Source organism: Python bivittatus, unplaced genomic scaffold (assembly GCF_059951505.1).
Source record: "Python bivittatus isolate LINGU-HERP-01145 unplaced genomic scaffold, Pbiv_v1 ctg000980_np1212, whole genome shotgun sequence".
Lineage (NCBI taxonomy): Eukaryota > Metazoa > Chordata > Lepidosauria > Squamata > Pythonidae > Python > Python bivittatus.
Genome location: NW_028277125.1, coordinates 28,355,034 through 28,370,684, shown reverse-complemented (window position 1 = coordinate 28,370,684; position 15,651 = coordinate 28,355,034). Strand labels below are relative to the sequence as shown.

The 15,651-nt window shown below is 34.6% G+C and overlaps 1 protein-coding gene across 1 annotated transcript in view; it reads left to right on the top strand.

Moving 5' to 3' along the window:
• Positions 1–15,651, top strand: part of RASA2 (RAS p21 protein activator 2) — a 67,463-nt gene that overhangs the window by 18,562 nt on the left and 33,250 nt on the right. Inside the window, exons 5-11 of the mRNA XM_088132632.1 lie at positions 1,062–1,138; positions 5,407–5,490; positions 6,958–7,030; positions 9,629–9,705; positions 10,891–10,989; positions 13,090–13,246; positions 14,870–15,018. Coding sequence (XP_087988758.1) covers positions 1,062–1,138; positions 5,407–5,490; positions 6,958–7,030; positions 9,629–9,705; positions 10,891–10,989; positions 13,090–13,246; positions 14,870–15,018 — 716 coding nt within the window. The remainder of the gene's footprint in view (positions 1–1,061; positions 1,139–5,406; positions 5,491–6,957; positions 7,031–9,628; positions 9,706–10,890; positions 10,990–13,089; positions 13,247–14,869; positions 15,019–15,651) is intronic.

Genomic DNA, 15,651 nt, shown 5'->3' with positions numbered 1-15,651 from the left:
AGCATGGGGGTGGAAACATCATGCTTTGGGGCTGTTTTTCTGCAAAGGGACCAGGACGACTGATCCGTGTAAAGGAAAGAATGAATGGGGCCATGTATTGTGAGATTTTGAGTGAACACCTCCTTCCATCAGCAAGGGCATTGAAGATGAAACGTGGCTGGGTCTTTCAGCATGACAATGATCCCAAACACACCGCCCAGGCAACGAAGGAGTGGCTTCGTAAGAAGCATTTCAAGGTCCTGGAGTGGCCTAGCCAGTCTCCAGATCTCAACCCCATGGAAAACCTTTGGAGGGAGTTGAAAGTCCGTGTTGCCCAGCGACAGCCCCAAAACATCACTGCTCTAGAGGAGATCTGCATGGAGGAATGGGCCAAAATACCAGCAACAGTGTGTGAAAACCTTGTGAAGAGTTACAGAAAACGTTTGACCTCTGTCATTGCCAACAAAGGATATATAACAAAGTATTGAGATGAACTTTTGATATTGACCAAATACTTATTTTCCACCATGATTTGCAAATAAATTCTTTAAAAATCAGACAATGTGATTTTCTGGATTTTTTTCCCCATTTTGTCTCTCATAGTTGAGGTATACCTATGATGAAAATTATAGGCCTCTCTCATCTTTTTAAGTGGGAGAACTTGCACAATTGGTGGCTGACTAAATACTTTTTTGCCCCACTGTATGCTACCATATGTTATGTTTGACAATTTTTATTAATATGGTTCATAAGCTTCCATGTTATAAATTGTTCATTGCGGGAAGTAGAAGCAATATCTATGGTTTGTTATGCCTCAGTGCTTAATATTTGACATCACAGTGGAATTTATTCAGTGAATAATAATTTAAATCCAAAATCTACAGAAGAGAATACTAATTTGGTAATATTTGGGATTTTATTACTTTATGGAAGAGTTTTCAGTTTTTCTGCTAAAATGTCTGTAATCTGATGATAAGTATCAGAAAACATTTTGAAGACATGTAGAACAGTATTGGCTATATAACATCAAGGAAAATAATTTGACAGACTTTCAACTCAATTTTTTTCCTCTTTATCAACAGGGAAAAGTACATCTCGAATTAAAACTAAATGAACTGATTACAGATAATGGATCTGTGTGCCAGCAGCTAGTAGTACAGTAAGGATATTTATTAATTCTTTTCAAAAAAATGGTTTGCTTATGGAAACTAAATAGATAAATTAAAACTTTTGGTACTGAAACGTTATCTATAAGTAACTAAGAAAATCTCCAAGTATAAAATCCAAGCCCTTGGATTTTACTTTTGTTTAATAATAACTGCATTCCTAAAACAACTTATAATTCAGTTTTCTAAGCTTGGGAAAACATCTACTTTTTCCAGCCTTGTTTTGAGAATTTTGGTACCTAACATGAGATCTGTCAGTTTTCACTTGCTTTCTCCAACCAGAAATTTCATATTTGGGGGATAAGAGAAGATACAATTAAAGCAAGCTTTGTATACCTAATCTTTAAGGTCCCAATATTTGCGCATGTTTGAAATTTTCATTTCCTGTCAGTTACATAAAATTTTATAACTTCATCTGAAAATCTAATGTGATTTGGGAATAGTACTTGAGTACCAAAACCGTAAAGTGGGGCTGTTTCTTACCTCTAGCCAGTTCTTGCCCTCTTCCATATCTTTTGCCCTCAAAGCTAAGTTTAAGCAGTTTTCAGATGCTGGAACTGGAGAGTACTGTGCACATGTGACAAAAAATTGTGTTGAATACAATCATGTGAAGTAATAAATGTAGTTGCAATTGTCACAGAACCACCATCAGCATGAACTTCAAAGTTCCATAAGTTGCTAGTCAGAATTACTTTAAATCCTAGAACCTAATGATAAGCTAGTATCTTATTTTACATCCATGAGCACTAAGAAAGTTTGCCTAGTCACTAGTGCTTGCTTCAACCCACTGAGTAGCCTGTAGATTCAATAGTTATTCTTGAGGGAATATGCTCCTTAGGTAAAGTAATTTAACTGGGAAATGCATATAAAAGCTGTAGCTGGCAACGAAATAAACCAGAAGCCCATTTTTACAAAGATAGAAAATGAAGAACCAAGCTGAAATTCAAAAATTATTTAGGAGGGTAACTGAAGCATGCTAAATTATGTATCTTTCATACCTGGAAGAGAAAAATGAACAAAAGGAGGGGAGAAATTAAACAAGATGACATCCTCTCATCTTAATTCCATTTTTGTACTCTCCCTCCCCCACTGCAGAAGTATCGTTGTGTATGCAAGCAAAAAGCAGATGCACATACAAGCTGGATTCACATAAAACCCCTAATCTTGGATTGGTAAATCACAATTGCTGTGGCTTAATAGCTTAATATAATGTCCTGGTTTACTCGGTGTAAACTACCTACCTCCAGCTTGGTCTCAGCTGATATTTTGTGCTAATCATTAATAAGAAAAAAATAGTAACTGACAGACATCCTGAGGGGAGTCTGTCACCATTTTTAATTAAGAAACATATTGCAAACTTTCATGATGACAAGCATTCTACTCTGTGTTGGTCCTTATTTTTTGTACTGTATCACTTTTATGAAGGGAATTATTTGGACAGGAGATGTGATTCAGATTGTTCCATTCTCAAGATCTTCCTTTTATTGTTGTTGGGCTGAATGGTCACAAGCTTGTTCTTAAGCCAAATCTTACCTGTAAAAGCTTGATTTTTAGTAATTTTATCTCTATTGCTACTGACTGTATTGGGCTTGCACTTACTTAGTCTGACTTACCTGATTAATTGGAAAAGGGATAAAGACACATCAGGCAATCACTAAGTTAAATCATGAAATTGGTGAAATTATTTCTGGTTTGGGACTTCTATAGCTTTAAGATAAGCTTCTAATATTCTCTTCTACCTTGATAAAATCACTGTTTATATACCACTAACAATTAGTATCCAGGTAGGCCATTCATAAGGGGGACGTGGTGGCGCAGCGGCTTAATGACGCTGAAAGTTGCCGGCCAGAAATGGTCGACGCTTCAGCGGTTCGAGTCCAGCCTTCGCATTAAACAGGGTGAGCTCCTGTTTCCTCCCCAGTTCCTGTCAACCCAACAGTTCGAAAACTTATGTGAGTAGATAAATGGGTACTCTCACTCCGGTGGGAGGAAAAATGCTGGCGGCGCCTTGCAAAAAGGAGTTGGGAGCAGTTGCCGGTAAGTGCGAAAAACTGCGCGCGCCCAAAAAGGGCGCGAAGCAACGGAAACCCCGCCTCCTGCACTTGCCAGCTGGGCTCTGCCCTAGGAAGGAGGCTCTGGCAAACCACTTCCGAAAAACAATTGCTTTGAAAACTGCAAGGACTCATCCAAGCAGTCACTGCAGGGTCAGCAATGATTGAGCGCAGACAAAAAAAAAAAAAAAGGGCATTCATACCAAAGAGAAGCCCAGTAAGTTTGGGAAGTTCAGAATACCAATTAAAATATCCTTTTTAGAAATTGTTCAGATTTATTGTAGAATTGGCCAAGAAGGGAAGTAAGGAGTGCATACCTGACCCAGTGATATTTGGGGTCTTTTATGTATTTAAGGAAATCTAAGTTTGCATTTGATTAAAAGTAAACAAAATATAGAAAGGAACAAAAAGATAAAACTTACGAAGATTTTATTTTGGTAGATAATGTGATAGATCTTGCCAGATATATATGCAGTTTTTCTTGCAGGTAATAGTTTTGATCTCATGTCATTTTTAGAAAGTTGCTATAGTTGTTCCCTCTCTGAGAACAAAGGACACATGAAATAGAAGGATGACAACCCCATGGGCAGCACAATCTTACCTAAATAAAACGTTGTGCTTTCTTTGTGGTTCCCTGTCTATTTCACGTTACAATTTCTGCCTTTTAGTAGAGAAAACCAGTTAGACTGGAAGAGGGAGGTATCAAACACTTTGGATCTGAGCCCATCTCTATCAGATAGCTAGCAAAGAAATAATTGCATGCTCAGAACTGATCACAGAGAAAACGTAATCAAGTTTTCTGAAGTTCTTATTTTTCAGAATGTCAAACGTTATTTTATATTTTCACAGGGACCTTGAACAAGCCAAACATTAATTAGCATCAAATAGCCTACAGTATAAAAAGAAAGGAAAGATGGGTCATTTCTAGAAGAGATTAATCAAAAATGAAATGTGCAACTTATAGAATGTACCATAACCACTTGGCATTGTGTTGCACTATGATTTTTATCCATGTTGTTAAACATACTTTTTTCACTGTGGTGTATCCCAATGGAAAGTACCTTGAAATTCTATATGTACTACATCTGTGTTGGTTCAGAACTTCAGAGGATCCAGCAACACATTTCCCGTAAATTCTTTCTCTTTGTTTCTTAAGCAGATAAAGGAAGAAATTCCTTTTAGCAATGCTAGTTCATAAATATGTACGCCACCTGAGATGAGACCTGTTACACTGCAGGAGAGTTGTGAAAACCTGCCTTTTTAAGAAAGCCCTGGGGGTTGGGATCTAGGGGACGTTGAACCCCCATCCTTACTTGTGGTTGAATGTTTTGTTCTCAGCAGGCTTTAGTTTGTTCTTCAGTAATATTTTGCTATTGTTTCATTTTATTACACTGTTGTTGTATTTTAACCCTTTCACTGCAGAAGAGAATGTAAGCTACTCAGAGGCCTGTTGGATTAGATCAGCATATATAAGCCTCAACAAATAAATGAATAAAGTCCTGTTTTCTGTAAGAGTCAGAACCCTTCTTTATCGCTCAGCAGTGTGCTGTAAAATGCAGTTTTGTGTACCACATAGTGGGTTTCCTTGCTAGCATAACCGATTATCATTAAATCATAAGAGTCAGGCAGTGCCATTTAGGTAATTTTTCCAATGCTCAGTGCAGGAATCCAAATTAAAACATCTTAGACAAATGGCAGTTTAGTTTGCTTGAACACATCCAAGGAAAGGGAGCCCATCAATCTCTCTGAATAATTAGTTCTACTGTTAAGCTCCAGTTGCCATTAGAGAGTTCTTACTAAATGCAGTTGGAATCTGCCTTCCTGTAACTTAAGCCTGTTATACCATCCCCTATGTTCTGGAATGAGAGATGACAGGTCTTGACCTGTGTGATGTCTTTCAGGTTTTTGAAGAGTGCTATCATATCCCTCCCCCAATTTGTTCTCTCAAGATTAAATGTACCCAGCTTCTGGTGTGGAGCAGGTGTAAGAAAAGTCATCATCCAATGGCTTCGAATCACTGGTAGATGTTGCTAAAAGTGACTGACAAGACGATAAAAAACTGAGAATATAATATGTGGCCTAGGTCAGCTGGCAGTTGGATTAGCACAATTTATTTTTGACTTACCTGTCAGATATGACATACTTTAAATAAACTGCAACTGGGCTGATTTGTAATTTCCTTTTTCTTTTCTTTCTTTTTTTAATTCTAGCTTGAAGGAATGTCATGGGCTGCCTCTTATAAATGGGCAAAATTGTGACCCTTATGCCACAGTATCTGTTGTTGGTCCTTCAAGGTAACTAGTTAAAATATATTGAAGTAGCCAATAATGTAATAAAATTAGGTTGATAGAAGAATTAATATGATATTGATTAGTAGCAGAATCTGTGCACCAGTTTTCAGTTGATAAATGTCTCATTAAACAAAATGTACAGGGTTAATACAGATTTTGAGAGAGCTTATTATATAATATGTTAAACTGAATTATTGCTCTGCATGTTATGCATACGCCATGTAAGATAACATAGAGGCATGTTTTACAAAGTGCTAGTATGCATATTGCATATGAAAGTAATCTGGATTAAGGCTCAGGTGGGTAATATTGTGCCTGTAGACCTCTCCTTGGCTTTTTGTAGGCTTGTTTGTTTGTTTGTTTGTACCAGCCATGCCAGTGTAAAGCCAGTGGATAAAGTGCTGTCCTAGGGCTGGGCAACTTGCGTTCCACTCTGCTTTTGGGTACAGAAGCTGACTGGGTGTCTTTGGGCAAATCACTACTTTAAAGCCCAATTTACATACAGGATTTCTGTTGTGGGAGGAAAAGTTGGATATGTACACTGCTTGAGTTTCTGGAAGAAAGATGGGATACCGATCTTATAAAAGTACACATTAGGCAATCTCCATCCTCTTAGCAGCAGTATTATCCACAACATTCATCTGGAATTCAGAATATGCCCATTGGCTAAGCTAGAAAACCATGTATTAAAAGAATGCTAGTCACTGCTGTTTCTAAAATATCTTTATTCATTACATTCACTTTGTTGTTCCTCCAAAAATTTCTGGTGTGTGCTAGTTTCTCTTTGTGCAAAGATTCCCTCCCTGCTGACATTCATATTTTAGGTTATGAGAAGGAAAGACTAGTCTGCATGGTTCTATTCTCCCCTCAGACATTGATTCCATGCATCAAGAAAGTATTTAATAAAGGATTATTGTCTGAAATGTTTATGAAAACATACGAATATGTGAAAGTAGTGCTGTGTAAAAGAGTTTATAAAATGCTAATGTAAAAATAAATCAGTGGTTCCTGTATCTCATGCTTTTCAATCTGTTTATGAGTGCAATACATAAATAATATTTCATTTATAAATGATTTTATAAAATCTGTAATCCTAAATCTTCCTTGAAATTTTCTGCTTGCTTTAGTTTTTTTTTCCTAATAAGTATCCCACATAAGCAAATTGCAAGCAGTTTTTAAATCCCTAGTGGCCAGAATCTTCCAATGTATAGAGAACAAAGTGTATGTGTGCGTGTATATGTACATATATTTTTCAGACACAAATATGAACCTATTCTAAATACACCATACTTCTTTAATTTTAGTGGGACTATATATTTTCAAATGATCAATGATGCACTTGGTTAATTTTTTGAAAAGCTAGTCCTTTAGTTTAAACTAAAAAAAAAATGCTTAATCACATAGGTTGATCCTGTTAATTATAATCATGTTTTAAGTCCTGTATGGTAAAGCTTTATTATATTGGAACAGGAATGATCAAAAGAAGACGAAGGTAAAGAAGAAAACAAGCAATCCACAATTTAATGAAACATTTTATTTTGAGGTAACTAATTTCTTATCAATATAATATGTTTGATATTGTGCCTAACAATTTATTCTGTACTGCTTTTTCTTTCTTAGACACTTAAATGGTAGTTATGAACCATTTTGTAAAATTTGAGCATCAGTGTGCAGTGATACCTTATGTATTGTCTTAGGGAAAAATCATGGAGAAAATAGTAGAGGAAGAGGCTACGAAGAGCAATGTAGATAAAAAATTAAAAATGAAACTAAAAGATTTAGAGAAATTTTGAGAGTGGAAAGGTATATAGATTCAGATTTAGAAATGAGACTTAGAAGACTAAAATGGGCTTCAGAGGAGACAAGAAGAGATAGGCTAGACAGATAATGGAAAGCCCATAGAAACATTGAGCTGGACATAGCAGGAAATGGAAAGCCAGTGAAAGGACTGTAGTGTTAGATACTGTGATGATATTTTGTCAATAGAAATTTTGATAAAGGGTATGATTACAGTATGAAGGAAGATACCCATAGCAGGGAAGATTCAGATAAGACAGAAGATTGCAAGAGTAAGAAGAGTTATCAATAAGCACTTTTTAAAAAATTATAATCAAACAGCAGCTGATTAAACATGGGTAATATTAGAGAAAATAAATAGATGTACAGCTATTAATTTCAAGAATTATACTGGTTTTTCTGGTTTACAGTCAAAATAATAAAACAAATCAAGGACACAGAATCAAATAATAAATTAGTTATTCCTGGTTACTTCAGTGCACAGTGGCTAGCTATGCACATCACCATTAATCCATAGTTTATTTTACCATGGTTTGTTAAACCATAATTTGCTTGATTTGCACAAGGTGCTATACAATAAACTGTAATTTGCAAAACAGAATTTCTGGATTCATGCAACATATTAAGACAAAATCAAACCCTTTATATTTTGATGTATATATAAATTCAACTAGTGAATGAAGGGTAAAAACAAAAGATAAGTAGTCCAATCCTGAATATGTTGAGTTTGAGGAAATAGTGGGATAGCCAAGTATATATATATATATCAGAGAAGGGTAGGTAAAGATGTAATCCCAACCCTAAGGGGAGATGACATGGGTAGAGAAATATACCTGGGTATCAGTACCATAAAAAGTACTCTCAAAAACTAAGTGATTTGATATTGTCACTTACAGAGGAAACGTAGGAAGCAAATAGCACAAGAACAAGAATTATGTGGGTTGTTACTTTGGGATAGTGATGAATAATTTTTAGCAAAACTAATTAGCATTGTTTTCATAGCAAGTGGGGCGGTTAGCTAACCCTGGATGTATTCTCAAAAAAGCTAAGCAGAATTGGAATTTATGGATGGGAATAACCAATAAAAAATACAGTTAAAAGAGAAATTTATGACAGTGAAAGTTAATACCACACTTCAGGGGTTAGGACTTAAAAATAAAATAAAGCTAGTTTCTAGCAAAAATAAGAATGCAAATGTTGACATTTATATTAATTTTTGTAACAGAAAATGTAAATTTAGACATCCAAATCTAAAATAATGTGATAATATAATTCTGTCCATGTATTCAGTTCAGTGGATTTTAATCCCAGCTAAGAATTACAACCTAGGTAATTGTTTGGCTTTCAGAACTGATTTAAATTTCTGAATGTTAATTAAAAACAACCCCATATATGGCTTGAAATGTAGTTTTATTATAGTTTTCAACACATTGTGTACTGTAGTTTTGTGACTTGGCTTTCTCAGAATTTTTTATGGTAATCTTTGATACTGAAACAAATTCAATGTTTATTAAAGAAAACAAGTTTAGTTACTTGCCAGATATTCTTTAGCCAATATAGTTTGCAAAGTTACATAACCAAAACACTTATTTTTTCAACAAAAATAGTTCAGTATTAGAAATACAGAATTTCATGTGTAATTCAATATGTAGCATTAACATTTAATTCTAAGACAGTTTCTTGTTAAAATGGATAATTCACAAATAAATATATCGTTGTTACCTTTGATCAGTATATACAGTTTCCACTATAACTAGCAAAATCATCAGATAAATGCTCATACACAATAGAAATGAGAAAATAATTATATTTGCTGGATGAGTTGGTTTTTACTTGGCTAAAACTTTGATATGGAAGGCTCAGCTATATATATGCTGAATCACTAAAAAAACTTTACATGAACAATTGTGGTCCTTTTACATCTGAACCTGCAACTTAATCCAAGGTTTTGTACTGGTTCAGAATAAGATCATAAATAGGAACTTTTAAAAGCCTTTAGAATTCAAGGGGTGATTAACTTTATTTTCCATGACATCAAAACATGGACCTTGGGCTTTGATCAAAAGGAGTCAAAGGTTAAGCATGGTTTTCTTATCTTTTATATAGTTTATTTAAATGATTTATAGAGCCGCCCATCTTACAACAGTGACTCTGTTACTATGGATACATTGCAAATATATTTAGTGTAATTGCCTTTCTTATATTTCAAGATACATTGGATTTTTACTTAAACTTTTGATCCATTTTCTAGTAATAAATAATATTAGAAAGGCATAGCTGTTAGACTGGGTTAAATGAGTACTGCTAAAAGAGAAACAAATTACTTTGTAAGTTTTATTTTCAGGTAACTAGGTCCAGTAGTTACACCAAGAAGTCACAGTTTCAGGTAGAAGAAGAAGACATTGAGAAGCTGGAAGTCAGGTATATTCTTCAGCATATTAAGATCAATTCAGATGTTGCAATCAAAGCAGTCAATGATTTCTATAATAAAAGTAAAAAGTTGCTCTATAACTGCTGAATATGATCAGAATTATAAAGTTTGGGATGAGATTCAGTTTAAAATCTAAATTGGCCTTGAAAAAAACATCCCTGAAAAAACATAAGAGGTTGAAGCATATTCAAAAAAAGTAGCTTATTACATCAAAGTATATTACTTGCAGTATTTATTCTAACTGTATATAATAATCATCTGTGGCTAATGAGAAGTAAGTCATACTTAGTTTAGTGCTATTGATTTTCAAGTACATCTAGATAAGAATACAGTCCAGATATTTTAACTGGCAAGGGTCTTACCATGTTTCTTACTATAAGACAAAAATACTTGCATTTGGGAAAATATATAATGATGGAGTGGACAAATGCATATATACTCCTCTCAGTGCAGTAAGTTTTGAGAAGGAATTATAATTGGAATATTTGGAGGAAAAGAATACACTATTTCTTAATCCGACTTCAACAAAACTTTTTCTGTAGGTTAAGTTAAAACATCTGAATTCATATCACAGTAGGTGTAACATTTAGGGAGACAAGAGAACTTCAGTCATGCCACAACACAACAGATTTTTTTCTCTTCTTAATATATGTGCTGTTTAACAGAAATATTGGTGAGGTAAGACTCAACAACCCAAATATAATGTGTGTATATGTTTTTAAGTTATGAATACTTGAACTGTCTTGGCTAAAAAGTAATTTTAAAGAATACATAATCAATGCATGTGTCATTGAAGTGTTACAGTTTAATCAGAATAAACACTAAATGGGATTAATAAAAGTAAAATAGGAATAGTAAATGCCTGAGAAGAAAATGTACTTATTTTTTCTTTGAATGCCTCAGCACCATTAAGTATTGCTTTTTCCTTACTGATAAAGCTTCAGTTTTAACCACTAGGCAGATTCTCACGATTGCCTTCTATAGAACTAAGAGATATTTTTCTTCTTAACTCAAAGAAACTATTAGGTGAGAGATAATAACCTTACTTTCATGCATGCTGAGTTGGTGTGCTTCTCTGTGTGATAATGTTAAATAGATGACTTCTCTTAAAAATTAAATGAAAGATGTTATGAGAGATAACATGTCAATTATTAACTCTGAGACTTAATTTTCAGGATTGACTTATGGAACAATGGCAACTTGGTGCAAGACCTTTTCCTAGGAGAAATTAAGATTCCTGTCAAAACATTAGGAAGTGATACTTTCCAAGCATGGTAAGAAATTCAGCACAAAATTGTCATGTTGGTAAAAGGAAGAATAGGTTTAACATCACAGTTAAACTTGGAAATATAACATAGCTACTTCTTTACTGACTCTGGTCCAAATGAATTAATCCAATATAAAAGTTTAAGTCTTACTGTTTTCAGTGAAATAAGCAGAGCAATCTTAATTGCAATCAAAGACAGGAAAAATCAGATTGTGATCAATAGTTTGGAACTGTGTTCAAAAGCCATGTGGACATAGTGTAATATCCAGCAACATGCACAGGGTAACCTTAGATCCTAGTATTATTTAAAGCTTTAAAACTATTGCATATAAAACTGCCCTGCTCTCTGATAGTCCTATAAATCAAGCCACTAACCTTTGACAGCTTGTAGTGTTGTTGTCTTTTCAATATTTTTCCTCTAATATTAATGTTAAAGAAGTTTCCACAAGAACAGAAAACAACACCAAAAACATATTATGAAACAGGGCTTTCCAAATCTTTTTAGGCCAGAGAACCTGTTAGTTTTTGGAAAAAAAACATCCTGAAGCTCCCAATCAAGAGGCAAAGCTCTAGTAATAGAAAATTGTCTGCATTTGAATAAGTATGGTTTTTGGTTTTGCCCTTGGTCTCTCACAGAACCTAATCAATTTTTTGCAGAACTCTAGGATCCTGTGGAACACAGTTTGAAAAACCCTGCTACGTAGAACACATGAAATCAATCCAATTTTTAACATGATATGAAATAATTGTTCATTACATTCATAAAGACTCAAGCCACAAAGAAAGTTACATATCTATAATCACGGCAGTGAAATATAACAGCAAGCAGCACAAGCAACTATAGTGCAGGTTGAGACACAGTTCCAGTCAGACATGATAGAAACAGCATCATAAGGCCTCTGGAATGAGAAGAAATACTGGGTTTCCCTAATGGCATTTGAAGAGAACTATGGCCAAGGTTTTCGAGATTTGTAGCGGGAATAGGGAATGGCCTTAAAGGACAGGAGGAAGAACTACTACCAGACAACAGTCAGATAAGTGGAGCTTAAGCCTGGACCAAGAAACTAACTTGAGAAACATCTCAGAGCAGCCTCTCCCTAGTTTACACAAAGATAAAGTGAGGAAAGGGGAAAGCACATTCAGACTTGCAAGACTGTTACTATAGCTGTTACAATAAAAGTCCTGACCATATGACATTGGTTTCTTAGTCTGGTCTACCTTGTAGGACTGACAAGATTGTTGACTAGATGATCTGACCTCCAGTGACATTGGCCTGCACCCTTATAACATCTGAGCACTTTTGTGAGCAGTTTGGATGATTCTCCACAGCTAATAACACTTAGGGTCACTTGGTATTTACCAATCTCTTTGCATAATACTCTTATCTAGGGTATACAATATCTAATAAAACTCTCCTGTTCAATTTCATTCATCTCCTGAGATATATAGTTCCTGGATATATTGAGGAAACAGATCATTCCCTGACCTGACCTATAAGATCTCCTAAGGATTCTGTCTGGCCAGTGTTGTAATGGGTTATTAGTACTGTAATGGATCATTTTGATAGACAGAATTCCCTACCACCTTAAAGGAAGTCCATGCTCAGGAAACCATCTTTGTACACAACAGATTTTTACAGCTATTAGGCACCTTTTATGGCTCCTGGCATGATACAGTTGAATCAAGAATTTTGCTTTCTTTGTGGTAGACCCATCTTATGGAACATATTGATGTAATTTAAACAAGCACCATTTTATTATATTTCAGGACATAGTTCAAAACATATACACATGCCTTTTATTGTTTACAATTCTGGTTCTTGCAATTTTATATTTTCCTGTATGGATAATGTTTTAATTGTTTTATAGCATTTTTGTATGCTACCCAGAACCATAAAGTGAGTGGGCAGCATATGCATTTTCTAAATATATGAATAAATACAAATTAGCAACATCCACAGTCTCTTCAGTGTTAAGCAGGCAGGCAGGCTGGAAGGAACTATTACTCTTTCATTCTCTGTCTAATCTTACTTAGTTGCTTAATGCTGCAGTTTGCTCAGTCTGTCATTTAGAGCATATCTTAAGCCTTGCAGTTACTTCTTTTTAAGGTACCTCCTACAACCAAAAGATAATGGAAATAAATCTACTAAAAGTGAAGATCATGGATCCCTTAGGCTGAATATATATTATGCTGAAGACTATGTACTTCCATCAGAGTACTATGGGTCTCTTAGAGACTTGCTGCTGAAATCATCAGAAGTGGAGGTATTTTCCATTTTTCAAGTGTCTTACCAATTTAAGCAGTTAATGCAGTGCCACTAGCCCACCACTTCTATACTGGATTTGTTGGGAAGTGGTGCACGTTTTCCTTTCAAAAGGACATCTAGATTAGATTTATGTTAAGAATCCAAAAAGCAATATGAATAATACTGCACAGTCCTTAGAGCAGTTAACTTTTAAAAACAACCTGTTATACTTCATGAAAAAGTCAAATTTTAGGTGCTATTTTATGTGGTTGTCATGCATTTGCTGTTTAGGAAAAAAAAACACCTTTGAGCTGTACAAAGGTTCTTCCACATGCTTAAAGAATTTCCCTAGTTATAAAAATTTTTAAAAGCTGCTTTATTTTGATCTGTTCAATACTGAGAAGTATGTATACTTTCCAGGTTTGATTCAATGCATCCTTTTTTTTTTAGATAAGAACAAGTATTGTGTCATGCACCCATCAAGTAATCAGGCTTAGCTTCTATTCCAGCAAAAGTCAGGAAGAATACATGTGATGTCCCATACTGATAACATAACCATCTCAGTTCTTGCTCCTGGTTTTATATTTTATTGGTGTACAGAATTTTCTTGAATTTGGCACAGAATTACATCTAGTTTATTCAAAAGAAGGATCTTTATTTAACTTTTTTTAAAATTTGTTGCATATTTATATTATTCATATCTCCCCTTATCCCTTTTGATGGAGGTAGCAGAGAATTATTTGGAATTCAGTATGTAATAAACATGGCTGAAGTCTGCTTCAGACCTCTTTCCCGTTTAAGAAATTAGTGTTTTGCGGAGGCCATGCTCATAACCATCATTGTGAGAGTGCATTGTAAATAATAGGGCCAGCAAATACTTTGATTTAAATTGCTGTATACTTTGACTTATAGAGTCAAAGATATTGTCATAAAGGGAGTGGGCCATTAATTTGGACCCTATCTTGGGTTGATTTAAAGGTGAGAAAAGATCCTATTTCCAAGCTGCTATCTACTATTCCCTTTCAAATTTCCCTAAATCCAAATCTCTTTTTGGCCTCTTGAAGTAAGAGTTGAAATGGCAACTTTGTGGACTTCTGAGAGGTAAACTATTTCAATTTGTACCCTTAACCTCCTCCTCAGAGCTAATTTGCTGATGAATTTTGCAACAGTATCTTTGTTTGCTGGGAGTGCAATGTAATGTGAGTCTTGAATAGCCTACCCTATTATAGAGGATATTTATATGGCAAATTTTTGAGGCACACACAAAGAACTGATTTTGCTTCTATTGACAGTTCTTTTTACAGTTGGATACTCTGTCTGATATTAAAAGTTAAGATAAATATGAACAACAAATAGTAATCTTGAGATATCTTCTCTGTCTTCTATTAACTGAAAGGCTACACACACACACACACACACACACACACACTGTGAGTTTCTCTTCCAATCAGCAGGCAACAGACCTAATTGTAGTTCTTGAAACTGGAGGAAAACAATTGTTATATTTATGTTGACTTTTTTTTTTTAAGTTAGGCTAAGATTTACCTGAAAAATGTCTGCTTTGTTATTCTCTGTTAACTTTTCCCTGCATATTTGAATATGAGGGACTATTTATATTGATCCCATTTCCCCCTTTTTATAGCCAATTTCTGCATCAGCTGCTTACATCTTGGCTGAAGTGTGTCGAGATAAATATGATAGTATTTTGCCACTTGTAAGATTGTTGCTGCATCATCATACACTAGTACAGTTTGTTACTGCAGTGGCAGAATTAGAACTGAAGGAAACCCAGTAAGTGCTTAACTTTTTTCCATTCTCTCTAGTAGCTGTGTTTGTGATAAAGATACATGTGTAAACTTGTCACATACATTTTTCTATGAAATTATTTTTGTCAGTAAATACTACAAATCTTCTGATTTGGACTAAGTAATTTAGAATCTTTTTAAATGAATATTAATTTGTATATTTCATTACAAAATATATAATTTACAGCAGTCTTGAAATACACTATTTTTAAGTATTCTTAAATTCTGGGAAGATCTTGTGATTTTTCTAAATCTGGAAAAAAACAAGTGAGGTTTCCCAAAGCTTGTCCTTCCTATATTCGCTGAAGAGTCCATCCTGTCAATTATGCTGTGCCCTATCACTGTTAAATGCTGCTTTAAAGATGAGCATGACTCAGTACAAGATTTCTTCCTCCCTTCCCCTGTTGGAAGGCCAGCTGAGCATGAACTGGTTTTATTATTAGTTTTAAAATTTGCAAATTCTCCTGTTTTTCCTCAAATCTTTTATTAATGATTTGATTTTAAAAAGCAGAAATGGCACAGCACTACCAAGATTATGTAGAACCAAAGGAGGATGGAAGAGTTTGTTCTGCTCTATAATGGTGTCATATTTCTGAAAAGAAATTTACATCCCTAGGTG